A 27,713-nucleotide genomic window follows, 5' to 3' on the forward strand; every position below is an offset into this window, starting at 1 on the left:
CAATTTTAACTACTTAAGAACATGGGATGTATATTAAACTTGAAGATCATGTAAACATTTACTTTTTGTTGTTGTTTTTTTAAATAGTAAAGATATAAGCAACATACATTTAGAAAAATAAATACAAATGACATATAATGCAGAGTGAAATGGAATATATTTTGAAGATCACGCAAACATTAACTTTTTTTAAATCATAAGGATATGAATAAGTAGCCTAACATAAATGAACAAATATACAGTAAGTCCAAATTGCACATTGACAGCTAATATGTTCTGAACCTCCCCATCAGAGCAAATAAAACTAAATATGATAAATAAGCCTCCTTAACTCTTTGCTTGCTCTTAAAGATTTGATACATTTTCTGTTGCATTGCCCTTATTTTAGGTTTTTTTTTTTTTTGCTGTTTCAGAAGACATGCACATTTGAACCAATCAGAGCTAACTATCTCTGGTGATCACATGTTAGTATGTCAGCCAACTGAACGGATAAATGAGTCCAAGTTTTGCTTTGCTGCGTGTATTCGCACATTGACGTGACTCGTCATCGTCAGACTCGGATAACTGCAGCAGCTGGGGAAACCTCGACGCCGTCCGTGGAACAAAATAAATAATAAATATCGGTGGAAACGGATTACGCTACACAAGCACTTTTTTATGCTTGTTGTTAACACTTGTGTATGTAAATCTGATGTTGGTAGATCGTTTTCTTCATGGAGATGAAATGCATGTGTGGTAGCTTTGTATTTTTTTTTTTTTTTTACATAGCGTTTTGACATTTGCCGTCATATTTTTGGAATCAAAGCACCAGGAACAGTGTTACGGTCCTGAATCTTATACCGGAACTGCATTCCGGACCGTTCTGGCCCACTTTCACCCCTGCTTCACACTCTTTTATACAGTCAGTCAACATTTTTTTTTTTACTTGTTTTAAACCAAAATGCACTTTTGGAAAGACATGTTGAAAACTATACTATGAAATTTGAATGTAATGTAAAAACAAGTAAGAGTCCATTGGAAAGGTATATTTTATCACAGCAAAACATAACGTCTAGTCTACTTGAGCTCAGCCCTTTTTTCTGTACTGTATATGGCAGTGCAGTTTTGTATTACTATTTTGTTTTTTGGCAAACTCTTTAAGAAATTATTCAATATCCTTCATATTAGGCATAAGGGTTTTTAATATGTGCTGTATAGATATATACTGTAGATATATGTTCAAGTGAATAAAGGGAAATATATATCTACAACTCACCTCACCTCCCATGTTGGACTTAAAAAGGTCTCACAATGTCCTTTAATGTGCACCTACCCTATCAAATAAATAAATAAAAAATAAATATATTTAGCTTGCCTTGTTACCTGTGTCTCCAGACTGTTTGATGGTTTTTCACACCGACAAATTGGAAACAGCACACAGATCCTCATAATATTGCCAAAAAAAGTACAGTCTCTGACACAAGTCTTGTCGCTTATCCATTTTGTAGAAGCAATTGCTAATAATCTGACTTTTAATTATTCAATTGGTTGCAGAAATGGCTCATATGAAAGCTCAGACCCTCCCAAATGATGTCAAATGTTAAAAAAATATTATTTGTTTCACAGAAAAAAGATTTATCATTTAATGAAGACATAAAGGTCAAATTTTGGCAAGACAAAAGTTTTGTCGCCTACAGAAAGTAGTGTGAAAATTGAACAAAAATGTACTTCAAATACAAAAATATGTTACATAACATAAGCGAATTAAGTAGTGGTGCTGTGAGATCCAAATTTAATATTTTGTATGACTATGTATTGATGAAGTCATCAGAAACATCAAAGAAAGCAGTCTTGCATGCCTCCCAGAGTTCATCAACATTCTTGGGTTTCGTCTTCCATGCTTCCTCTTTCATCCTAACCAGACATGCTCAATGATGTTCATGTCTGGTGACTGTGCTGGCCAGTTCTGGAGGATCTTGATCTTCTTTGCCTTGAGGAACTTTGAGATAGAGATTGTATTATGCGATGGAGCACCATCCTGCTGCAGAATTTGTCCCTTTTTATGGTTAGGAATGTAAGAGGTAGCTGAGATTTGTTGATATTTCAGACTATGTATGTTGCCTTCCACCCTGCAGATCTGTCACACACTCCCATACTGGATGTAACCCCAGACCATGATTTTGCAACCACCAAACTTCATTAGTTTCTGAGTGAATCTCGGATCCATTCGGGCTCCAGTACGTTTCCTGCAATATTTACGGCAACTGTGTTGTGATTCAATGGAAGATTAATCTGAAAAATCCACCTTTTCCCACTTTTCCAGCATCCATCCTTTTGATAGGCTGTGGGCCTTGGCAAATGCCACACGTTTTTTTAATTGTCTGCACCCTGAGAGATCTGCAGGGTTAAATATCTACAAATCTTAGCTGGCTGCTAAAGGTAGTGGATCCCTCATCAGCTGGGTGAAGAGCACAATAGGTAAGAATAAGTTTGCAATTTGCAAGGATATTCAGGTATAAAATCCAACTATTATAAACACAATTACAGTGTTATTTTTCTAATACATTTTATGTCATTACTTTATTAATTATTAAGTGCTAGAGTTGTCAAATATGGATAATAATGAAATAACAGTTTTGGGGGGAAAAAACTTCTGGTGGTTCAGTGAACATCAGATGTGGTTTGTTCTCAGACGAACAAGTTGAGGAAGGAAGTTTTGATATAGGGGTTAAAGGAAGAAAAAAGGCAAACATTGACTGAGTCACAGCCAGAAAGTGTTGATGACAGTGTTGATCTCTATTCACTATTCCCCCTCCCAATTAAAGTCTGTCGCAGTCACAGCCAATTATACTGCAAAGCTGGTTAAACTGGAAGTTATGTTGTTGTAAGGTGTATTGAATTCTTGTTCATGTGCCCATTTTGATCTATGAGCACCTGCCCTTCCATCGGTCTCTGCACGGCCCTGCATTACCATATCTGTGACGTAATGGTAAAATTTTAAGTGGTGGTGGTGTAAGTGACCCGTGACAAACTGCTCACCATAAGGTATAGTAAATGATCGTTTGTGATTACTGTATTTAAAAAATTTTTTAAAAAAGAAAGAAAATGAGAGGGTCTATAAATCGAATAAATCAAATCCCCAAAGCAAAGTACCAAGCATCCTTATAGTTCAGTGATCGAGATAGATTAAAACAATATACTTAGTTTTCAGACGGCAATTTAAAGAAATGCCTGGTGTGTGTACTTTTACTTCCCTTTGAATGTTTTTAATATCAGATTGATTACAATTAATTTGACAATATCCTTCTACGACAGGATATAATCAGCCCTCCAAAAGGTTATTCATTTTGCTTCATCTTTCTGTTTATTTTAATGATTCAAATATAGTTGATGATTAGTCAACTTCTGTCTAAAACAGAAAGTAACATCAGACTCCACAACAATTGTCCTCCTATTACGTCCTGCTGTTTTCAGGCACTTTTTTTTTCAAGAACAAAATTTTGATGTAACTAATAAAGAACCCTTTTCTTTATTTTTTTGTTGAAAAGGTTTTTATATCTTTGCTGATCTACATGACAGTAATAGTGAAAACTAACAATTGAAACGTTCCTCCACTATGTGGAAAAAGGTACACCAGGAGTGGGCAACAACGGCGCTTAAAGTGCATGTGACACGAAAAAGCATGTTCATAATACACGCGGTATTTTATGCTCCTGAATGATATGGACCGCTTGGATGTGTGTGGAAGCGATCGCTATATTTATTTAGTTTTTTTAATCCCGCGCCATGAAAATGAGTGACATCCGGCTTCGGTCTTGCATTGAGGAGGAGGGCACTGTGACGTGTACGGGAGAAGGCGTCCTCTTCACTAAACAGCCGTACTGTTGTGTATGAGGACAAAGGATTCAGCTGATTTTGCGGATTAATATGTTTATTTTTCGCATCACGCCAGCCAAACGGCTGCTGAAAATTCTTGCTTTATGAGGGAGAGGCATGTGCGCCTTTTTGGCGTTTCAAAAGGTTCCCATTCACCGTGGATATTGGCCAAGCCCTACTACTGTGGGACCATTGGACTTACGAGGAATTGAGTAAACATCTTGTTTTGTATTATTTCAAATATTAATACAGCGATTACAAAGTAAACACTACAAACATTCTTTAAATAAAGGACTACTTACGTTTGATCATTGATAGGCATGTAAAAAGCTCTCCTCGTGCACATTAGCTGCACGTTAGCTGCACAACAACTCCAGCCGCCCTCCTCTGGAGAACGAACTGTAAATTGCTCTCTGCCGGGCGGTTTGCCGATCCGCGAAGACAATCGACAACCCAGCCGTCATGTCAAATAATCCGGGCTAGTTATGTGTGATTTTCCGCTTTGAAGACTTTGAAACATCACTCGGTTCGGGTTAGCATGTCGGCTAGCTGTCACGCCTCTTGGTTTGTTTACGTTCTCCGAAGCCGGGGAAGGGAAATTACATATGTCCGATTTAGGTGTCATAAAATATCGTTCGGGAGGTGCGACAGTAAAGGTGAAGTCGACAGTTTTGACCATTATGGAGTAATTTTGCCATGTCGTCCTGAATAAGTGCATTTTTTATTATTTCATATTCCATTTAGCACAAGACTGTTATTTGTCACGACCATGCCATTTATTTAGCAATTGGGGGAAATACTTGGATAAAAAGAATATCCTGTAAAAATATTGAAGTAAAGAGACAGAAACAATGACATTTTGCAGCTCTCTTAGTCGCGTTTTCCTCGTTGTGAATAGTTCCCCCTCGAAGGGCTGACTGGTCCTTCTCAAGCCATTTATTTAGCTATTGTGGAAAAATACTTGGATAAAAAGAATACCCTGTAAAAATATTGGAGTAGCGAGACTGAAACAATGACATTTTCCGGCTCTCTCCGTCGCGTTTTCCTCGTTCTGAATAATTCCCCGTCAATGGGCTGAATAGTAAAACCGATGAGCCCATTCTCCCGCTGACGTCATCCACCTGTTGGGGACGCTTGAGCCCTATAATGGTAGGCGTGGCTAACCGGCAGATTAAAAGACAAATTTCTCGTCATCTGCGCTTTGCTAAATTGTTGTATATAGTCGAATCGTCTCAAAATATGATTCTAATTCACATAATAATGCCATTTAAGACTTTTTTTCTCCGGTCATATGCTCTTTAAGGGCTGTAGTGGGTCCTAGTCTTTGTTCCAACTGATCCCGCACAGGCGCACACACAGTTTAACTAATAAAGTTTTTGCTGAAACAAGAAGCACCTGACTGCCATCCACTGAAGGCGCTTGCAAAACACCAGATTGGTGAAAAGTTTTCCTCTTGATGGGTTGGAACGGAAACCTGCACCCACTGCAGCCCTTTGTAAGAGTTTGCCCAGCCCTGGTACACTATTAATCTGTGCGTCCATCCACTTGTGAAATTTTCTTTTGTGGGTGTAGCTCGGGGTAGTGTAATAGAGTGAGACTGTTCCTCATTCTTCTGTTACTTTGTTGTTTTGTTTTTTGCGTATACATAAAACAATATTTGTTTGTTTTGGGGAAATTTTAAACTGACCAATCACAAAGCGGCGGATGTCAAATCGAACCCACCCTTGTCACGCCCTTAACAGGTAACCGACCAATCGCTAAAGAGGTAGGCGGGGTTTCCGGAAAAACAGCGGTGGATTCAAAGCAAGCTAACATGGCTGCGGGTAAAGATGCCAACGAAAGCACTCCAAGAACAAGGTAATTCCTGTGCCACTTTTTTCTTAACATACAATTGGTGTTTACATTGATGGGACATCTCAAAGCTAAGGTGTGAGAATCTAGACGTGTAAGTTAAAAATTTGAGCGGATGTAACTTACTAGCACTAACTGATTGAAACTGTCGGTCACTTGCGTTCGTAAGCAAGGCTAACAGCCTTAATCGTGTGGTTAATATCACCTTAAAATTCAACCCTTGACGTTGACAACTACCAGTCGTTATTTTCATTACTTGTATAAACGTACCTTCACTTTTTTAATCATTATTTGAACGCGGTCCCGTTTGCGTGACGTCACATCTGATGTAATACTGTATTTACATCGCTGATGCGTTCCTGCGCTACGTGGTCTCTGCATGTTCCGCTAATATGAATTTTTCATCATAGGACGAAACAGATTGACAATCGTTTGTATTGCATGAAAATTTCTAAACCCTTTCAGGGACAGTGGACAGCTATTCAAAAGTTGACTCTAACCCTTTATAGAGCAAGTCACTATTTCTGGTAATTAAAAAATATACAGTGGGGCAAATAAGTATTTAATCAACCCTTAATAGTTCAAGTTTTCCCACTTGAAAATATTAGCGAGGCATGTAATTGTCAACATGGGTAAACCTCAACCATGAGAGACAGAATGTGGAAGGAAAAAAAAAAAAAACAGAAAATCACATTGTTTGATTTTTAAAGAATTTATTTGCAAATCATGGTGGAAAATAAGTATTTGGTCAATACCAAAAGTTCATCTCAATACTTTGTTATGTACCCTTTGTTGGCAATAACGGAGGCCAAATGTTTTCTGTAACTCTTGACAAGGTTTTCACACACTGTTGCTGGTATTTTGGCCCATTCCTCCATGAAGATCTCCTCTATAGCAGTGATGTTTTGGGGCTGTCGTTGGGCAACACAGACTTTCAACTCTCTCCACAGATTATCTATGGGGTTGAGATCTGGAGGCCACTCCAGGACCTTGAAATGCTTCTTAAGAAGCCACTCCTTTGTTGCCCTGGCTGTGTTTTTGGGATCATTGTCATGCTGAAAGACCCAGCCACGTCTCATCTGTAATGCCCTTGCTGATGGAAGGAGATTTTCACTCAAAATCTCTTGATACATGGCCCCATTCATTCTTTCCTTTACACAGATCAGTCGTCCTGGTCCCTTTGCAGAAAAACGGCCCCAAAGCATGATATTTCCACCCCCATGCTTCACAGTGGGTATGGTGTTCTTTGGATGTAATTCAGTAGAGAACCTGTGTTTCTACCATAAAGTTCTGTTTTGGTTTCATCTGACCATAACACTTTCTCTCAGTCCTCTTCTGGATCATCCAAATGATCTCTAGCGAACCGCAAACAGGCCTGGACGTGTACTTTCTTCAGCAGGGGGACACGTCTGGCAGTGCAGGATTTGAGTCCCTGGCGGCGCATTGTGTTACTGATAGTAGCCCTTGTTACTGTGGTCCCAGCTCTCTGTAGGTCATTCACTAGGTCCCCCAGTGTGGTTCTGGGATTTTTGCTCACCGTTCTTGTTATCATTTTGACTCCACGGGCTGAGATCTTGCATGGAGCCCCAGATTGGGTAAGATTATCAGTGGTCTTGTGTGTCTTCCATTTCCTCATAATTGCCCACATTGTTGATTTCTTTACACCAAGCGTTTTACCTATTGCAGATTCAGTCTTCCCAGCCTGGTGCAGGTCTACAATTTTATATAGTGGAGTTCTGAGTGTGACTGACTGAGGTTGTGGACAGGTGTCTTTTAAAGATGCACGATAATATCGGTTTCCGATAATTATCGGCCGATAATGGCAATTATGACATCACACAGATAATCCAGATATTAAAAATTCAACCGATTATGCAATCCGATAATTATATACTTGATTTAGCCTCCAAATGTGTGCAACCGAAGCAATTTTGTCCAATTTAGCACCGCCGATATAATAACTAAATAATATAATAAATTATATTTTTGCCCAGTAATATTTTCTCCTGTGTTTACTTTAAAAATTTACGTAAATGTTTTAATAGAATTATCAGCTTGACATTATCGATTATCGGTTGGAACGAGGAGGAAATTATCGGTTATCGGTATCGGTTGAAAAATGTATTATCGTGCATCACTAGTGTCTTTTATACTGCTAATGAGCTAAAACAGGTGCCATTAATACAGGTAACGAGTGGAGCCTCGTTAGACCTCGTTAGAAGAAGTTAGACCTCTTTGACAGCCAGAAATCTTGCTTGTTTGTAGGTGACCAAATACTTATTTTCCACTCTAATTTGGAAATAGATTCTTTAAAAAGCAAACAATGTGATTTTCTGGGGTTTTTTGTACATTCTGTGTCTGATGGTTCGGTTTACCCATGTTGACAATTACAGGCCTTTCTAATCTTTTCAAGTAGGAGAACTTACACAATTGGTGGTTGACTAAACACTTATTTGTATTGGTTAGGGTTGTTCCGATCATGTTTTTTTGCTCCCGATCCGATCCCGATCGTTTTAGTTTGAGTATCTGCCAATCCCGATATTTCCCGATCTGATTGCCTTTTTTTTGCTCCCGATTCAATTCTAATCATTCCCGATAATTTTTCCCGATCATATACATTTTGGCAATGCATTAAAAAAAAAAAGAATAAAACTCGGACGAATATATACATTCAACATACAGTACATAAGTACTGTATTTGTTTATTATGACAATAAATCCTCAAGATGGCATTTACATTATTAACATTCTTTCTGTGAGAGGGATCCACGGATAGAAAGACTTGTAATTCTTAGAGGACAAATGTGACTGTATATTGTGACCAAATATTGCCATCTAGTGTATTTGTTGAGCTTTCAGTAAATGATCCTGTAGCCATGCCCAAATGCATGATGGGAAGTGGACCCATGACTGTGGGTAGTGCTAACAACTGATATATCCTCTCTGCGTTGGGAAATAACATAGGGTGTTAAGAAAAAGATCAAGTACTACCTTGCTTCCCAATATTGCTTCCCACGATATTTTTCAATCGTAGGGAAAGGGATTGTAAGGCTTTAGCCAATTAAAAAAGGCTCCAAATACTTCCAAAATTTATTCAGCTAATTTTACGCTGCCTTTTAGCTCTATATGTAGGTAAAATGGCGCCATTACAGATTGAGCGCGACAATGCGTGAGTGGCGCATTCATTAGTTGCGTTAAACATTTTAAAAAATTAATCACCGCCATTATCGGGATAAATTTGATAACCCTACCTTAAGCCAAAACTAAAGACTCTGGATGAGTGTAACATATTTTGTCTGTAACATTAAATACAATTAGAAAACGATTTAATTAAATATGTATATATATATATATATATATATATATATATATATATATATATATATATTGAAAAAAGGCATGTCCGATATTTTTTTGCCGATTCCGATACTTTGAAAATGACCTGATCGGACCCGATCATCACGATCGATCGGGACATCTCTATTTTTAACATTATAGTTTTACATAGGGGTGTCCCTGATCCGATCACGTGATATTTGCGTATTCTTCATCTATCTAGAGCTGTCCCGACTAGTCGACGTTGTCGACGTCATCGATGACGTAAATGCGTCGACGGGCCAAACATACCGTCGACGGGTACTGACGGGTTAAAAAAAAATTTACATGCGGATAAAGTTTAGAATGGCAGGCGCTCGCGATGCAAGCAGTTGTGACGAACACCCCCAAGGGGGCCGCTGTTATTTCAATGTGACCTGCATTGTCAGATTGAGCAAAGAGGAAGAAAGTGGGCGAGAGAGAGGGAGCGAAACAGAGGGAGTGAGATCGGTGAGTTTGGAAAGTGCGCGCTGCGCGGGTAGCGCGGAGTTCAGTGGCTGCAGCCCCTGCGTTTTTGTTTTGGACAATAAAAGTATCGGTAAAGAGCCATCCGACGCCTCTCGGTGTTTTTATGAACGCCGCCGCTTTCATGAGGAGGACATGGGCCGAACCAACGACAACGAGCCAAGTGAATCGCCGGTTCACTCCTCATTATGGCGAAGAGTTGAAAACACCGCCAATTACCAAAAAGGGCAGAATTGGTGACACATGAAGTGGCATAAAGCCAAAAAAGCGGACCAGAATAGCCAGAGCCTGGAATAGTGCCGTCACCCAAGTATATTTTTCCAAGACAACAAGCAACAACAAGCTAGCAGATTGTAAGTCCATACAACTTTCTAATGATTTTTTTAAATGGAAGTTACCTTTATGTGCGTCGTATCAACGTGCATTTTTATTTAATAAAATCATATAATTATATATATTTTTAAATTATTATTAAATTTATTGGGATCATGGAAGCTCCCACTTGGGGAAAATATACATACATCCGGTATATACATAATATAATGAAAATATATATTGAAACAGCACTGGCCTGCTTACTGTAATCCATGACGGCACTAATGTTAGTCACTTTATATTATAAAGTATCATTGTGTATATACATATTGTAGGGCTGGGCGATATGGCCTTAAACATGTATCACGATAAATATAGCAGATTTATCTCGATAACGATAAATGACGATAAATTCGCCCAAGCGGACTGTTATATAATTTGAAAATCTGAATCAATGCATGAAATACAGATTAACTATTTCTTGTTGATTTATTTACCAGCATTCAATTTGATATACTGTATTTACCAATTGTACATGCAGTCTAAACATTAAGTTTATAAAAATGTATTGTAAGCAATAAGAATTCAAGTATGAACATTTATAACAGCGTGTATGACTTGAACAATGTACATTGTCAAAATCAATATGCCTGTGCAAACATGTCATTGTAACACAAATGACTTGCAGCTTGAACAGTACACTTCAAAAAGACGATTTATTGTTAATGGCTGCTGTGACATAATTATTAAATACAAGTGTTTACTTTATGGTTTAAGGTTGTTGTTTTTTTTTCCCCCAGTGCATTTTTTAATAAATGCACGCACAATAAAAATAGCTGGGGCCATTTCTCGGTCATTATAAGTTTCGCCGTTGGATTGTACTTTATGCTGAATGCTTTACCATCACAAAAGCTATCAGAGGAATCACACACAGACAGATACAAAATAACGCCAAATAGTAATTGCTAGATGCAGTCCGTGCCCAATCCACTCATTAAGTTCAGCCGTTTTGACAAGGTTAGAGCCGCTTTCCGACTCCATAACATTCATTTGTAGCGTTAGCCGCTAGCTAGCGTTAGCCTGGCTACCAGTAGAAAGCACTGAAAGCACCATCTCCGGAAATCGTGAGAACAAAGGAGGACAGCGGCTGAAAGCCCGTCTGGATGCCACCAAGAGTCTACTAAATGTCGGTTGAAAGTTTGGTGAACCTCCCTTAAGCCACACTCCATCACGTTTTGCTTGTAGCGTTAGCTGCTAGCGTTAGCTTACCGGGATTTTGTTTGATTGGCTTCCTGATGATCACGTGACTCCCTTCGTAAGCACATTCACTGCTTTCTTAAAGGGGAATGAACATAGACGAACAACACAGAATCAAAGCGGGATGAAAAGACTATATTTTCTGGTTTTATTCATTTACCGAATTTACCGACATGGTCAAAATTACGTCGGTCATCGTTAAGAATTTCGGTGACGGTAAATTTTCGGTTTACCGCCCTGCTCTAACATATTGTAGTATACTATAAAATTAATACTATATATTTAATTTTTGTTACTGTGAGTATGTGTGCCTCTCATTCAAAATAGTTGTAATATTTCAGTGTCCCCTCTACTTTATCTATTTTCAGGTTAAAACAAACAAAAGTTGAACAGTTTTTCCCCTCCCCCAAAAATGCGGAATACACACCAGAAAAAGCATCTGAACTCACACAAAGTATTCTGAAAATGGTTGTCCGGGACATTGCAATTCATTTTAACATTTAGAACAATATAGACAATGACATACCACAAAAAGAGTAAGAATTGTTTTGACTCCTGTTGAAGTCTCAGTGTTTCCATTTACATTTTTTTTTTTTTTTGCACTAGTTAATGCCAGCATCCTTTGACCTCATTGTTTGTGATTTATTATTGATTTATTATTATTTATTATATTGATTCATGTTATTTATTTATACGTTAATAAAGAATGTAGGTGTTCCAAAATGTTTTTTGTGAATTAATAAGCTTCAACAAAAATTAAATTATTAAAGTAGTATTAAAAAAAAAAAAAAATTTTTTTTTTTTAAATTTATTAGATTAGTCGACTAATCGTAAAAATAGTCGGCTGACTAATCGGGAGGAAATTAGTCGTTTGGGACAGCCCTACATCTATCCCATCCTTTGTAAGAATTAACCATAACATGAAACCATACATTGATCTGGATCCGATTTGTTAAGCAGGGGTCCAATCAAATTGATCGAAATGAAAAATGGCGATCAACACCGTCCTCTTTCACGTATGGCATTTTGTTACAGAGAACAGTGGCAGACTTTGAACTGACGGCAAATATCATATTGTTGCCCAAATCATCATGAAACTGGTTATTAATACACCTAGTAAGAATGACATTCTGGTATTTCATTGCCATTAAATCTCAAACTGGGCCATATCTTATCTAAAGAGCATGTGATTTGTGATGTGCCTCTTTAAAAGCAGACATATTTCCAACATGGTGGGCCACCATGATAATTTCCCAGGAGGGCCCCGTTCATCTCCCCACCCGCCCGTCATCTTCAACCCGGACTTTTTTGTGGAAAAGCTTCGCCATGAGAACGCCGAGGTGTTCCTGGAGCTTGTGTTGAGCAACATCACTCGACTCATCGATCTTCCAGGCGTCGAGTTCTCCCAGCTCCTCGGCGAGGATGGGCCTAAGACCCCTGGGTTCTTCCGCTCTTTCAACTTCCTCAAACGCAAAGGTTGGGACAATTTTTTTTTTTTTTTTTTTCTCAGATTTTGGCAATAATAATATTACTTTGGTGGGGAAAAATGCAAATCTTGGTGGTCATGTTGGTGTTAGGTCTAATTAAAAAATGCTTTCAGTGACATTGACAATGATAGACGCCCAGTCATGTGGCTCTTTTCATCATTCTGCTTCTAAGTTGAATTAGTTTGTCAGTAGTGGACGTCCAGGTGGCTAGCAGCAAATGAACGAATGCCCTTCCAGTTCAAAACTTCAAATTAATCGGATGTCTTTAGCTGTCAATATCAGCCAATGAGTTAATGGTTGTTTTCGTGTTTTTGTCTGTGTTTTATATGTCGTTAATTTGTCCTGTGATTATATTTTTGGTCATAATCATGTAGCAAGAGTGAGTTGGCTATAGAAAAGAATTTGTGTAACACCTGGGATGGTGTAGCTGCAGGAGAATTAAGTAGAACATTTTGTGAGTAATTTTGTTGTTGTGTCCCAGATAAAAGCACCATGTTTGGGCCTGCAATCTCTGAGAGTGGTGTTGCTCACATATACCGACTCATTGAATACCTGAGTAAAAGTAAGTCCACACTTCGGTTTTGTTCCGTCTACTTTAGTCTACAAAGTGTTATTGTACATGCTATTTCCATTTGCCCAAGTCTAATATAGGTAACTTTCCTGAACTCTCAATCTTTCGCTCTTCCCAGATCTACATGTGGAGGGTCTGTTCCGGATTCCAGGCAACAGTGTGCGGCAGCATGCCTTGAAGGAGCTCTTGACCAGCGGCAAAGACGTTGACCTGCATTCTGGAAATTTCCATCCTCATGATGTAGCAACACTGCTCAAGAGCTCTCTGGGGGAGCTGCCTGAGCCTCTGCTCACGCATAGACACTTCCATGCCCACCTCAAGATTGCTGGTAGGACATCAACGTGACTAAACGATTGAGTACAACTGCATCAATCATTTGTAAGGATTTCAAATTCCAATTTATTATTATTTTTGGGGGGACTACTGAAGCTGCATTTAGTTTTTATATTTAAAACCAACCCTCAATTAGTGGAGTTTTGTTATGTTTTTGTTTATAGCCCATATATATAAATTAGGGCTGTCAAACGATTAAAAATTTTAATCGAGTTAATTACAGCTTAAAATTAATTAATCGTAATTAATCGCAATTTAAACCATCTATAAAATATGCCATATTTTTCTGTAAATTATATATGTATTCTGTAAAATAAATTGTTGGAATGGAAAGATAAGACACAAGTTGGATATATACATTCAACATACGGTACAAAAGGACTGTAGTGGGCATGTCACTCTACTGTCATTTAAATCTGTCTATGCTGTCCTCACGCCGAAGCGTCTACTTTTTCCAAAGCTAGACAGCTAGTGAACGACGCCTTAATAATCAGACTTCTTCCTTTTTCATCTGATTTATTAATAAAATGGCCTCAAACCATTGTCCTCTTTAGACCGTCGTAAAACTACAAAAAAAAAGTACACAAGCATTGCATTAGCAACAACGTTAGCTTAGCACGCTATACAGGTTCACTAAACATAAACAAAAAGCGTCTCATACAAAAAATATAACATTTCGCTTACTAACATAATATGTACATTCTTTACAACAACCATACTTACGGACAAATCTTGTCCAAGGATCATATAAGCACAACATTACAACGTAGGCGTCAGCCCGAGACGTCGTGCAGCCATATTGAACTGGCAAGAAAACAATAAACCATGTCGCAAAGCGACCACAAGAGTTCACTGTTAGACAGCACAAAAAGCCTTGCTGTAAAACTTACCAAAAGGCAGAATACTGTCTGAGCGGGACATGTGCGTTAATTGCGTCAATATTTTAACGTGATTAATTTTTTTTAAATTATCGCCCGTTAACGCGATAATTTTGACAGCCCTAATATAAATGTCAATTTTTTAATTAGTTGTGTGCCTTCCACATACTAAGAGTGCACTTACACGTATTAAAGGACTCTCTTTAAAGTATTTTTCACATCTGTGGTCATAATCCCACTCCCACAGTTGTCCAAAGAAGGGCTGAAACCCACTTGCTTATTATATCTGTTGACAATTCTACACAAAAAGCAAAAGGAAATTCCCCATTGTGATCCTCTGTTTGAACAACAGCAGATTGTCTTGACCGTATCTAGATGCCTAGATACATTAAGTTGCTACCATGTGAATTGCCAATAAGAAATTGGTGTTATTGAGCAGTTGGACAGGTGTACCTAATATCTCTGGTCGAATGTCCAGTGAGATTATAGTATTAACTATACAGTACATCATTCCTTGCTATTTATTAGGGCTTTGTAAATGATTGAAAGATTACCACAACAGTCCAAGTGACTTTTTTTTCTTTCCAGACATGACACTGCTGGATGAGCATGGTAACAAGACATCTGTACCCAACAAGGAACGTCAAGTGGAGGCTCTGCAGCTCCTCTTGCTCCTCCTACCCTCCACTAACCGCGCACTTCTGAAGATGCTGCTGGACCTCCTCTACCACACCGCCAAGCAACAGGATGCCAATAAGATGTCCGCATTCAATCTGGCCCTTATGTTTGCCCCGCACGTGCTCTGGCCACGACACGTAAGATGCCTCTTTAGTGCATTATCACTTACACTTCTACATTGCGTTGCAATATTAAGGCAATTTTCAAAATATGAAACTTTCGATGTGCTGGAAGGATGACGATAATTAAAGTTTGTCTGATATTTATTTGTTTTCTTCTGTAGATGACAGCCAATGACCTGAAAGACCACCTGAAAACCCTGAATAACAGCATGGCCTTCCTCATCAGATACTCACAGAAACTCTTTAGGGTGATTAACGCACAAGAAAACAGCCACATACAAAACAAATGTACAAAAAGGTCTATGTTGACCATTTGCATTATGTGGCGCAGTTTGTAAAGCAGCACATGCCGAAAATCACAGCAACATTTTTTCACATTTAGCGCCACGCAGTGTTAAAAATGTGTGAAATGTTTGCCGTCACTTTTTTTTGCACATTTACAACATTATTTAGCCACTTAAATATTTATTTTTAAATCATAAGTATTGGACCTGAATGTGTAAATCCAGAACTAAATATTTATTTAAATCTTAAATGTAAATCTTAAATTTATATTCTATATATACAGTGGGGAGAACAAGTATTTGATACACTGCCAATGGGGGGGAGAACAAGTATTTGATACACTGCCAATGGGAAAACCCATTGGCAGTGTATCAAATACTTGTTCTCCCCACTGTATATTAAATGTATATCCTATATATATATATATATATATATATATATATATATATATATATATATATATATATATTAGAGCTGTCAAAATTATCGCGTTAACGGGCGTTAATTAATTTTTTAAATTAATCACATTAAAATATTTGACACAATTAACGCAGATGCCCCGTTTTAAATGACAGTACAGTGAAACGCTCACTTGTTGTGTTTTATGGAGTTTTGCAGCCCTCTGCTGGCGCTTGGGTGCGACTGATTTTATCGGCTTCAGCACCCATGGGCATCGTCTAAGTAATTATTGACATCAACAATGGCGGGCTACTAGTTTATTTTTTGATTGAAAATTTTACAAATTTTATTAAAACAAAAACATTAAGAGGGGTTTTAATATACAATTTCTATAACTTGTACTAACATTTTTCTTTTAAGAACTACAAGTCCCTCTATCCATGGATCGCTTTAACAGAATGTTAATAATGTTAATGTCATCTTGTTGATTTATTGTTATAATAAACAAATACAGTCCTTATGTACCGTATGTTGAATGTATATATCCATCTTGTCTTATCTTTCCATTCCACCAATAATTTACAGAAAAATATGGCATATTTTATAGATGGTTTGAATTGCGGTTAATTGCGATTAATTACAATTAATTAATTTTTAAGCTGTAATTAACTCGATTAAAAATTTTAATCGTTTGACAGCCCTAATATATATATATATATATATATATATATATATATATATATATATGTATAATAAAATAAATATCTGAAATCTTTTTTTTTTTTTTAATCCTAAATGTATATGTTATATCTAAATACTATATTTAAATCTTAAATCTGGAAACAGTTGAAACTAAATATTTAGCGTGATATGCAAATTCACGTGACTGGAGACCGGAAGTAACAAAATAAAAGCTGAGGCAGCTCAGACTGTTTGTTTACGTTGCTTGAAAATAAATAAAACCTACTCAGCGGTGGCAGTCGGCTCTTGGACATGATTTATTGTGATGATAATAATATCTAGGTAAAATACACATTTAGGAGAAACCATTTAATGAGTATTTTGTGCTTTTAGTGTCACTTTTACGCACGAGCCCTGTAAAGTTACTAAGAATAGCCACGAGGGGTCTCTGTTGGACTGGACTGGACTGGAGAGCAAGGTTGACTTTTCTGTCTTCATCTGCAAAAATCCCGCGTTTCTCACAGTCGGCGAGGGTGGGCTGTAAGAAAATATGTCAGGCGAGTCAAATTTACCCGAGACTATCGGCAGAGCTATTCTGACTGCAATACAAATGTATCCTAGTGAGAAACGCGGGATTTTTGCAGTTGAAGTTAGAAAAGGCAACCTTGCTCTCCAGTCCAGTCCAACAGAGACCCCTCGTGGCTATTCTTAGTAACTTTACAGGGCTCGTGAGTAAAAGTGACACTAAGAGCACAAAATACTCCTTAAATGGTTTCTCCTAAATGTGTATTTTACCTAGATATTGTTATTATCACAATAAATCATGTCCAACAGCCGACTGCCACCGTTGAGTAGGTTTTATTCATTTTCAAGCAATGTAAACAAACAGTCTGAGCTGCCTCAGCTTTTATTTTGTTACTTCCGGTCTCCAGTCATGTGAATTTGCAAATTACGCTAAATATTTAATTTCAACTGTTTCCAGATTTAAGATATAAATATAGTATTTAGATATAACATATACATTTAGGATTTAATATAAAATCCAGATTTAGCATATAAATTTCATATGTATATTTAGGATATATGGAATATATGTATAGAATATAAAATTAAGATTTACATTTAAGATTTAAATAAATATTTAGTTCTGGATATTCACAGTCAAGTCCACTACTTATTATTTAAAAATAAATGTTTAAGTTGCTAAATAATGTTGTAAATGTGCAAAAAAAAAAAAGTGACTGCAAACATTTCACACCACATTTTTAACACTGCGTAGCGCTAAATGTGAGAAAATGTTGTCGTAATTTTTGGCATGTGCTCCTTTGCAAACGGCGCTCCATATTGCATCAATCCCAATTCCATTTTACAAACATTTTGAGATGTAAATCAGAGGTGGGTGGAGTAGCCAAAAATTGTACTCAAGTGAAAGTAGTCTTTCTTTAAAATAATTATACTCAAGTAAAATTAGTCATCCAATAAATGTATTCAAGTACAAGTAAAAAAGTATTTGGTGAAAAGGATACTTAAGTACTGAGCAACTGCTATAATGTCTGATTTATTTTGAAAATAATGTAATCAGACAGAGAAAAACATACAACTATGTGAAAATTCTGGAATCTAAACCAATAACAAACTAATTAACACATTACGGAACAACAAATTCAAGTTTGTCGAAATGTCAGTTTGTTTTTTGCAGACACGAAAGACCACGCAATATGTAGCTGCTTTTTCACACGGTGTCAGCCAAACATAACAAATACTGGGAGGGAGGGAGAAATCTGCACTTGTTTTTTTTTTTTTTTTTTTTTAACGTCACATTAAAGAGCTCTTGGGATTTCTCACGCCGGCGTGATCATAGGACTTATCAGAGGATTTCTCATAACTGCAAACTTGTGTGTGTGGTCATGTGACTGTATTGTTCCGTCTGATTGGTATAATTAGGTCATGTACTGTATTTATTGCTGCCACATCGCATTGGTTAAACTGGTAGAGCCACGGGAGGCATCGCTGGCAAAAAGTAAATCTAATGCTTTAAATTCAACAAGCATGAGTTGTGACTCGCGAACAATAAATCCGCACTGCTCTCAAATGGCAAATTCTTAACCTACAGCAAGCTGCTCTGTACTGGCTAATATTTCTACAATTTAATTAATCAGCCCCAATACAAAGAAATTAAAAATAGGGCTGCGAGGATTGATAGATACAGGCCCTTGCTACATTGCTAGCAAGTTTCAAGACAATCTGTTCTTGAATGACGGAAGAGTAGAACTTCTAAATAGGTGTCCAGAAGAACAGCAGCAACCTGCATGACGATTTGATAGGCCATCATCCTGTATAAATATGCAATGAAAGAAGAAAAAAAAAAACTCTTAGCTATATACCTGTTGAAAGTGTAGTAAAATCCAACAAGTTCTACCTGTTTAAAATACTGTACCTACACAAAATGCAAAATACACAGCACACAAAATACAAATAAACTGCTAATTTAAACCACACAAACAGATGAACAAAATGAACACAAACACATAAATTAAGAAAACCCACGAAGAAAATAACATCCAAAAACTCAAGCAGAACCAAAATCATTAAGCACCCACTCATGTGTTTTGCTAGAGTGACATTTGTGATTTCTGTTTCAGGCTCCAGTGTACCTGAGGGAACATGCCCGAGCGCATTTCATGAAGATAACCACCATGCGGAGCAAGGTCAGTCAAAGCCTGATCAATCAGCTCTGAATAATATTGTATATAAAGCACTGTGGTAAAACTACTGATGAAATATCCGTACTTATCTTTTTTTGTTTGTTTTTTTTTTACTTGGAACAGTGTTGTTTTCGTCAACGAAAATATTTCGTCAACGAACACTTTTTTTCAAAACTTCACTTTTTTAAAAACATGTCTTGGGAGACTAAAACATAACAAGAAAGATGCCAGTTTTCGTCTGATGAGACGAGAATGAGATTAAAATTGGCCATAGTTTCTGTCATAGGTTCACAATGTGTGACATTTTATCGTATGTGTAGTTAGCACACATCACTGCAGTGTTTGGTTTTGTCACTCATGTAACACAGACACACACACACACCTGCTTTCTCACCGGCCGGTGAATAAACATGTGTCCTCTCCAGGCTCCAGACTTTTTTTTTAAAACATGTCAGGTGCTGCTTGTTTTTTTTTTTTTTTTTTTTTTTTTTTTTTTTTTTTTTTTTTGATTTAGCCTTTAAAGGTGTGTGCTGAGTGATCATCACACACTAAATGTAACTTGTAGCATTAGCAGAGTGTTCGCATTAGCATTTAGCGTGGTGATCGTCGTCTTAAACTCTTGGAAAACTTCATATACATGGCTACACATGGCTTCCAGGTGAGTTTAATTAATCGAAAATAATGTACTGTTTTCCTGCTTAGTGTGTATTGTCATCATGAAGATGATGTCCTTGTAGACGCTACAATTATGTGTTTGGCTGTCAATTTTCATTTTAAATTGTTGGAAACTTTTCATTTATTTATTCATTTATTCATGGACTAAAACCTTTGAAGTTTATAGACAAAAACATTTTAAGTACATGTCGACTAAGACTAGATTAGATTTGTCTGAGTCTTCGTTAACTAAAACTGGAGTAAGACAAACACATTTTCAATTGACGAAGACTAATAAAAAAAAACACTAAGACGAAAATTAAAAGGGCGGCCAAAAACAACACTGACTTGGAACTAAGTGCCATAAGGATATCAATTGCAGTTGACTTTACCTTACCTGCAGTTATCCTGATTACATTCTCCCTTAACATCAAGTATTTCTTTGTGTTGGTAACGAATAAAATAATTTGCTTTTTATTGTCTAATTACTGTCTTTTAGGACGACCTTGATCTGTTGTCACAGAGCGGTTCACCCGGGCGGCAAGTTTCTTCCCCACTGAAGCGGCGGGTGGTCCCAGCTAGGATCAAGGGTCCTTCAGAACAGTGCCAGTCGCCTGCTCAGCAGTACACGGAAGAGGCGCTTAAGGACCTCTTCAAGCACGTGCACCACAACATGCCTGATTCAGCTAAGAAAAAGAAACTGGTCCGACAGGTAAACTAAACTAGGCTGCTATCTTTACAAGGGTCTCCGGGCTGCCAATTCCAATTTTCACGATGGAATTTATTTTGTGTATCCATGTTTGTAGTTGGTCAAACAAACTGCAGCAGTTTCAGCAACCAGCCAGCAAGACGGGACCAGCAAGAAGCGCCCAAGGTCTCGTTCCTTCGCAGGACTAATTAAGGTGACACAGTTTTTGATAGAATTTGTTGTCTTATAGTATGCCAAACAGAGCCAGGAATGAAACATTATTATTATTATTATGGTATTGATTGATTTTACGACACTGTGAGGGTGTGCACTGATCCTCCTTTGTCTTCCTTTAGGCAAAAACACTACCGCTTTTGTCTAACGGCATCGCTTAAATTGACCAAAACTGAAGAGTTACCAAGTGTTGCTTTAAGTAATTTAAATTTTTCCACCTGTTTGACGCTAAAACACTTTGGCAAAAATTTGTAACTAATAGATTTTTGTGTTTTTGTAATTTCTTAGGATGCAAGATTTTACTATAAATTAGTAATTGTCTTTCATTAATTTACACACGTTAGTGAACTTTTCTTAAAGCTGTTTTGTCCATGTTTACCAGCAACTGTTTTATGAAGCCTTTTGAGGTCTTTTGGTGATTTAAGCATACATAAATCATCTTGACTTGTTCTCGTTGATTACAGCGTAAAGCTCGAGCTGATCAGCTGACGCCAGATGCTGTCACCAGGGCAGTGCACAAATGTGGCAAAGAGAATGTTATCCTACAGCAGGTGAGATGCACACACATAGAGTACAGCGAAAAGGGGCTGCAAGCTTTTTACTCAAAAAATACTCTGCGCTTCAAAACCATTAACATCATGAAATACATTAAAGTGCATCTCCACCGTCATATTTTTTTACCCTAATCCTGTCCTATACATCAGAATAAGAAAATAGAGTATACCTAGAGATGGATACACTGGTTTTTGATAGATCGCTGCTCAGCCTTCACCGTGTACAGACGCACTCTGAGCTTATCTTAACCGATAAGCGCTCAGGGCCAGCAAGCTAGACTCCCAGTATGGCTCCAAAGAATTTGAAACCTGGAGACTTGGATGAAATAAAATCCTCCATACAGAAGCTATGGAGGTCTCCTTGACTGGCTTGATTCAAAACCAGAATCAAGAAATCGTCAGAGAGCTCCAGTTAATTCGCGCTGAAAATGAGAAACTCAAGCAGGCGGTCTAGGAGAGAGATGTTCGCATCAACAGGCTGGAAATTTTGGCTGACGATCTCGACCAGTGCCGACGCGCAAATGAGCTAATCATTTCTGGATTACAACTGACGCCTAGCCCAGGGGACACAGTGGCGCAACTGGCATGAAAATAGCGGAAGTCGTCCCCGTTAAACCCAGATTGTTGATTGTGTTATTGTACAGTATTGTGGGCATCTGATGTATGTACCATGTCTGAATGTGCGTCTTTAGTTGTATGGGGGACGGGAAACTGATAAGCATATGCTTCATCCTGTCCGCCTTTGTCTTCTTCTTCGGTTCCTTCGGGCAAATCATATCACATTTTGTAATCGTCAATGATTGTCAATGATACCGATGATGATGACAATAAAATTTCATTCATTTGTTCATCATCCTGGAAAAGGTGGGACGTCACTTGAGGTAAACTGCTGAATGCAACACGATGGCGGTTCTGGATGTTGTGAGGCTGTCCTGGCTGACACCCCTCTACAACATCGCGTGGACATCGGGGAGGGTGCCTCTGGATTGGCAGACCGGGGTGGTGGTCCCCCTTTTTAAGAAGGGGGATTGGAGGGTGTGTTCCAATTATAGAGGGATCACACTCCTCAGCTTCCCTGGTAAAGTCTATTCAGGGGTGCTGGAGAGGAGGGTCCGTCAGGAAGTCGAATCTCAGATTGGTGCTTGGGAGTTCGCCCAACCGGTCTACATGTGTTTTGTGGGTGCCGAGCCCCTTTGTAAGTGCTGTTCAGTCCCTTTGCAGCCGGTTCCAGAGTTTGGTCCACATTGGGTTGGACTCCACCAAGGTTGCCTTTTCTCACCGATTCTGTTCATAACTTTTATGGACAGAATTTCTCGGCGCAGCCAAAGAGTTGAGAGGGTCCGGTTTGGTGGCCTCAGCATTGCATCTTTGCTTTTTGCAGATGATGTGGTGCTGTTGGCTTCATCAAGCTGTGATCTCCAACACAACGGGATCCGTGTGAAGCTGTTGGGATGAAGATCAGCACCTCCAATTCCGAGACCATGGTCCTCAGTCGGAAAAGGGTGGCGTGCCCTCTCCGGGTCGGGGATAAGATCCTGCCCCAAGTTGAGGAGTACAAGTATCTTGAGGTCTTGTTCACGAATGTTGGTTAGAAGGAGCGGAAGATCGACAGGCGGATGGGTGCATCGTCTGCAGTGATGCGGACTCTGTACCGATCCATTGTAATGAAGAATGACCTAAGCCAAAAGGCGAAGCTCTCAATTTTCCAGTCAATCTACGTTCCAACCTCACCTATGGTCATTAGCTGTGGGTCATGACAAGATCCCAATGCAATCGGCCGAAATGAGTTTCCTACGCAGGATGTACGGGCTTTCTTAGAGATAGGGTGAGAAGCTCGGTCATCCGGGAGGGACTCGCGGTCGAGCCGCTACTCCTCCGCGTTGAGAGGTGCCAGCTAAGGTGGCTCGGGGATCTGCTTCGGATGCCTCCCTGGAGTGGTGTTGTGGGAATGTCTCACCGGCGGGAGGCCCCGGGACGACCCAGGACACGCTGGAGAGACTATGTCTCTCTGCTGGCCTGGGAGCGCCTTTGGGATCCCGCCGCAGGAGCTGGTTGAAGTGGCTGGGGAGAGGGCAGTCTGGGCTTCCCTACTAAAGCTGCTGCCCCAGCAACCCGACCCCAGATTAAGCGGTAGATGATGGATGAAAAGACCAGAATTGGACTGTTCATACTGCACAACAACATCAGAAAAGGCCGACAAGAAATGGAAAGAACAATTTTGACCAGAGGCGCCTTTTAAAATGCAGTCACAAAACTGTATAATTCGCAGACAAAAAAAAGATGAATTCAACCAAACAAAAAAGAAAGATAATCTTACCATGTGTTGTAAATGTTACCAAGGTAATACTTGTTCAAAACATTACATGTTTTTGTGCATGAAAATGTGCAGGTAAAAACTCCACTGAATGACGGCAAGCAGTGCAACGTGGGGCTGGTTTTTAAAAACCCAGACTTTGACTTTAGCAGGGACAACGCTGTAAAAGTGTTCAAGGTACAGTTGTTCATGCACATAAATACAGACACACAAACAAACACATTCACACTAACAGAGCCAGAATAACGTTTTTAAAAATCTAGGGGCAAAGTGGCCTCTAACCTTAAATTTTAAGGGTGCAATTAGGAAATTTTAGGGGGAGACATTGTAAATCCAATCATGAGATGAATACTGTTAATAGGTTTTGCCTCATTTTCAATGTATTACTGTTAAATACTTCAAAGGACATTTGTGCATTATTGCCAACAGCTGGCCTGAAATGCAGAGCAGAAAAAGATCACATTTTAGGAGCAAAATCCTCATGTTGTGGTGAGGGGTTAGCATGTTCGCATTCGAGTTCAAGGATTCAATTCCAGCCTCTGGCCTTCCTGTATGGAGTTTGCATGTTCTCCCCATGCCTGTGTGGATTTTCTCCAGGTACTACCGTTTCCTCCCATGTCCCAAAAACATGCATGACAGGCTGATTGATTGATCACTCCAAATCGTCCCTAGGACTGAGTGTGTGCGTGCATGGTTGTTTATACACTGTGATTGGCTGGCAACCGCACACATAGACATTCTCTCAGCACATTGAAAACAGATAGATACTGCAAGCATGCTACCTCCACCCTGATGTGTCTGTCCATGTTTAATCAGGACACGCCCTCATCCGTGGCCAGATTGTTCTCGTCGCCGCAGGAGGTTTCACTGTAGATGCTCCCGGCGCTACCACCTGCTGGTCTCCATGGCGACGGCTTCACGCTGCAGCTCCACCACTGTGACCTTTTCAAGATTTTCATCCGTCTTAATACTGTAATATTATTTACACATATTGGATATTTCATTAGGTATTCCAATTTATACTAATCAGGGTTTCCTTGTGAAATGCCTGGTGGTGTTCCTGACTGACATCTTCTATTGTGTTTTTTTTTTTCTTTTTTAGCATCGATAAAATGTTTAGCTTTTTGGTACTTTGGGGATTAAATCAGTCCATTCAATGACATATTTTGAAAACTATATTGTACAGGAAGCATTCAGGAACTGTACTGTTTATAAAAATTGACTGCTAGTAAGATTAGCCATGACAGAAATTTGTAAAAACAAAAATCTTACAGCTAACTGGGATTGCCTATATACTTTACTGTTGCTAAACAACTAACAACCGTCATTAGTCTTTGTGAACTTTGCACTTTTTTTCTTGAACATTACCATACATGAATCAATAACCACTAGCTATTTTAGCGTTCACAAGATGTGCTGTTTCAAAGTAAAACCTAGATTACAGGAAGCCAAACCAGAAAGAACCAAATTTAGCTTTCAAGAACTGTGCTGTTAATGACGACTACCATACAGGAAATATTAAAGTGGACTATTTATCAACGAAAATTACAATGCACAAAAGGATAACTGCTGATTAGCATGTAATTCAAGGCTTGGTTTATAAATGAACACTAACATGTAATGGTACTTTGACCACTAGCTGGCTAGTGTAGCCTTGACAGATTAGGTGATTTGATTACAATCCCCTCTGACCAATATGACATTTAATTTTATGTATTTGGGTGTGGCCAATGTATTGACACCTGCTGCCATTGGAACCTGCCTTGAATTGCTTTTAGCAACAGGCAGAGTCGTTCACTGCATGATAGTTTACAAGAAATTTGCAAGTACTGTTTACGTGTATAATTGCTGTTACTGGTTTTATTTTGTTACTCACCCCACCTCCTAAAAAAGTGTATCTTTTCCTGAATTTGGTCAGTTGAAGGAAGGAAGGAAAAAATTTTGGGAGTGAGTAAAGGGGCAGACATGTTTGTTTTGTAGTCATAAAATGGAAAATGGAGGAATGTTGATGGGAAAGGAAGTGGGAAATCGCGTGATTTATTCCAAAGTCGATGAAGGTAAGAGCCTGTGATTTGGCGGCTTTTTCAGCATGTGTTGCGCTTTTTGGGTGCTCGATGGTGTGAAATGAGCATTTTGATAGTTTTCCCTCTGGTTTAGGCTTGCATGGAGAACTCTCAAGGATTTGATATCCTACTAGAGCACTCAGTTGTCCATATACCCTTTATGTGGTTTGGCTACCCTAATAAGGCCACTATTGGGATTGACTTGTAATGTTTTCCACAAATGGAAGATTTTTATAATGTTACTAGTAGTACACAATTATTAGCTAGCGAGTTTTTCCTCACAGTTAACATGAAGTTATAATTTGCCTGACCATTAAATGGTCTTACCAGTGAGAAAAAGGAACAACCTTGTACACTGGCAATTAAATTCACGAGTAGCATATCGATTGTTTTGATGGCTTGCTGGGAGGCTGCACTGCTTGCGATTTGGGGAAAGTTGTATGCAGGTTGAGTTAATTGTTTGTCGAATGTGTAAAATGAACCTCAGCATCAGAATTGACTAATGTGTCTGCATTAATATACATTCTTAATGTTTACCTGTGAACTGAGTTCTTATGTATGTGTTTTTTTTATTTTTGTTTTTTCAATGTGAAATATTTTTAATATGTTTACAATACACTGTCTACCTGACAAGTGGTTAACATGTTTGTTTTTTTATTGTATAGTTCCAAAGTCCAATTTTGGATTAAATCTACTTTAAAACAGTGCTTTCTCTTCATTGAAGTTAAAGTTATGTTGTCTTTTTAATTGGCTACGGGCCTCCTCCGTATAATCAACCATCCCTTCTGTGATGCACTGCTGTAATGCTAACAATTCTCCACCAGAGGACGGTATGTCAATATAAGAAGTGCTCTGGTGATTCACGAGGATCGGTGGCCGCTTCATAAAGGGAAAATAGCGTCAATATGCTGACTGATTCAATTATACTTTTGTTGTAGTTTTAAGTGGATCGTACTACTTTTGTAAGATTTTGACACTCCAAGCTTGCTACGTTCACATGCACTTTAAAATCAGAACAAAATTATCATATGAAAGGCATTAATGTAGTTTGTTTATGTATCATGTGAAAAAGGTAAGTAATTTGCATAAAAATCAGAATACTGACACTGGAAAAAGTAGCTGAGAGTGCTAAAAATATAGTATGCACTAGTGAATTTAGGGGGAAAAAATTAAACAGTGCTGGGGGCAGATCAAACAGCAAATGCATAATATAATAATGTAAGACATAGTTGTTTTTTTTTGTTTTGTTTTTTTAAACCTATTAAAAAACTGAAGTGAGATGACAGTAAATCCTGGCAGGAAAATCAAGAGCAAGAGAAGTTGGGGGTTTAAAGAGGGGAAGAAAGCAAACTTTAATAATTGGAATATATATGTATATTCAGGGCTGGTTTGATCCAATAGAATAGACCCTACTCACCTACGTCACAAAATGGGCGTGTCGCTGTTTCCGGCCGCCATATTGTACCTCTTTTTTAGACCTACTCTCATTGTTTTCAATTAGTCGAGCAAGTTATAGAGCAATTCATGGAAGCCCCGGTGTTATCTGACGCTGTAAACTCATTGGATCCGTTGCATAAAAGGCGTTACGTGGAAAAGCTTCAGTTTATCCATTCGCCAGATCCGTATTTGATGCCTAAATCGATGTTTTTCGACCCGCTGGCTTCGCCTGACATCTGATATCCTGATATTTACAACTATCTTGTCCACACAAAATCAGCCTATTCTCACGAAAGTTTGAAAAACTTTAAGAGCTTGGAGGCTTATAAATGCTACGTTGCTGGTTGGGTGAAACAGGTCCTCGTACACGAAAATTCGGCAGGAATCTTGTGCTTGGAAGGTGAGTTACGAAATTTTCAATTCAAACTCTTTTGTTCTTGCTAACATCCACTGTCAATTCTAATGTATTTCATATCATTTGTCAATGGAGCTAGGGCTTTTAATGTTTATAT

At 38.5% G+C, this 27,713-nt stretch overlaps 1 protein-coding gene across 3 annotated transcripts; it reads left to right on the forward strand.

Moving 5' to 3' along the window:
* Positions 1-5,641: 5,641 nt before the first annotated feature.
* On the forward strand, positions 5,642-26,366 carry LOC130920519 (rho GTPase-activating protein 19-like). 3 transcript variants are annotated; one of them, XM_057843812.1, is made up of 13 exons: positions 5,678-5,712; positions 12,154-12,234; positions 12,335-12,594; positions 13,087-13,167; positions 13,295-13,504; positions 14,976-15,202; positions 15,349-15,435; positions 19,195-19,260; positions 20,411-20,623; positions 20,718-20,813; positions 21,298-21,384; positions 23,777-23,878; positions 24,518-26,366. In XM_057843812.1, the coding sequence occupies exons 3-13, from the start codon at positions 12,348-12,350 to the stop codon at positions 24,572-24,574; spliced, it is 1,473 nt and encodes a 490-aa protein (XP_057699795.1). In that variant the 5' UTR covers positions 5,678-5,712; positions 12,154-12,234; positions 12,335-12,347; the 3' UTR covers positions 24,575-26,366. The 3 variants fall into 3 exon arrangements, with proteins under 3 accessions (XP_057699794.1, XP_057699793.1, XP_057699795.1); XM_057843811.1 differs by lacking the exon at positions 12,154-12,234 and having other exon boundaries at positions 5,642-5,712; XM_057843810.1 differs by lacking the exon at positions 12,154-12,234 and having other exon boundaries at positions 5,658-5,712; positions 12,332-12,594.
* Positions 26,367-27,713: the final 1,347 nt, after the last annotated feature.

Source organism: Corythoichthys intestinalis, chromosome 8 (assembly GCF_030265065.1).
Source record: "Corythoichthys intestinalis isolate RoL2023-P3 chromosome 8, ASM3026506v1, whole genome shotgun sequence".
Lineage (NCBI taxonomy): Eukaryota > Metazoa > Chordata > Actinopteri > Syngnathiformes > Syngnathidae > Corythoichthys > Corythoichthys intestinalis.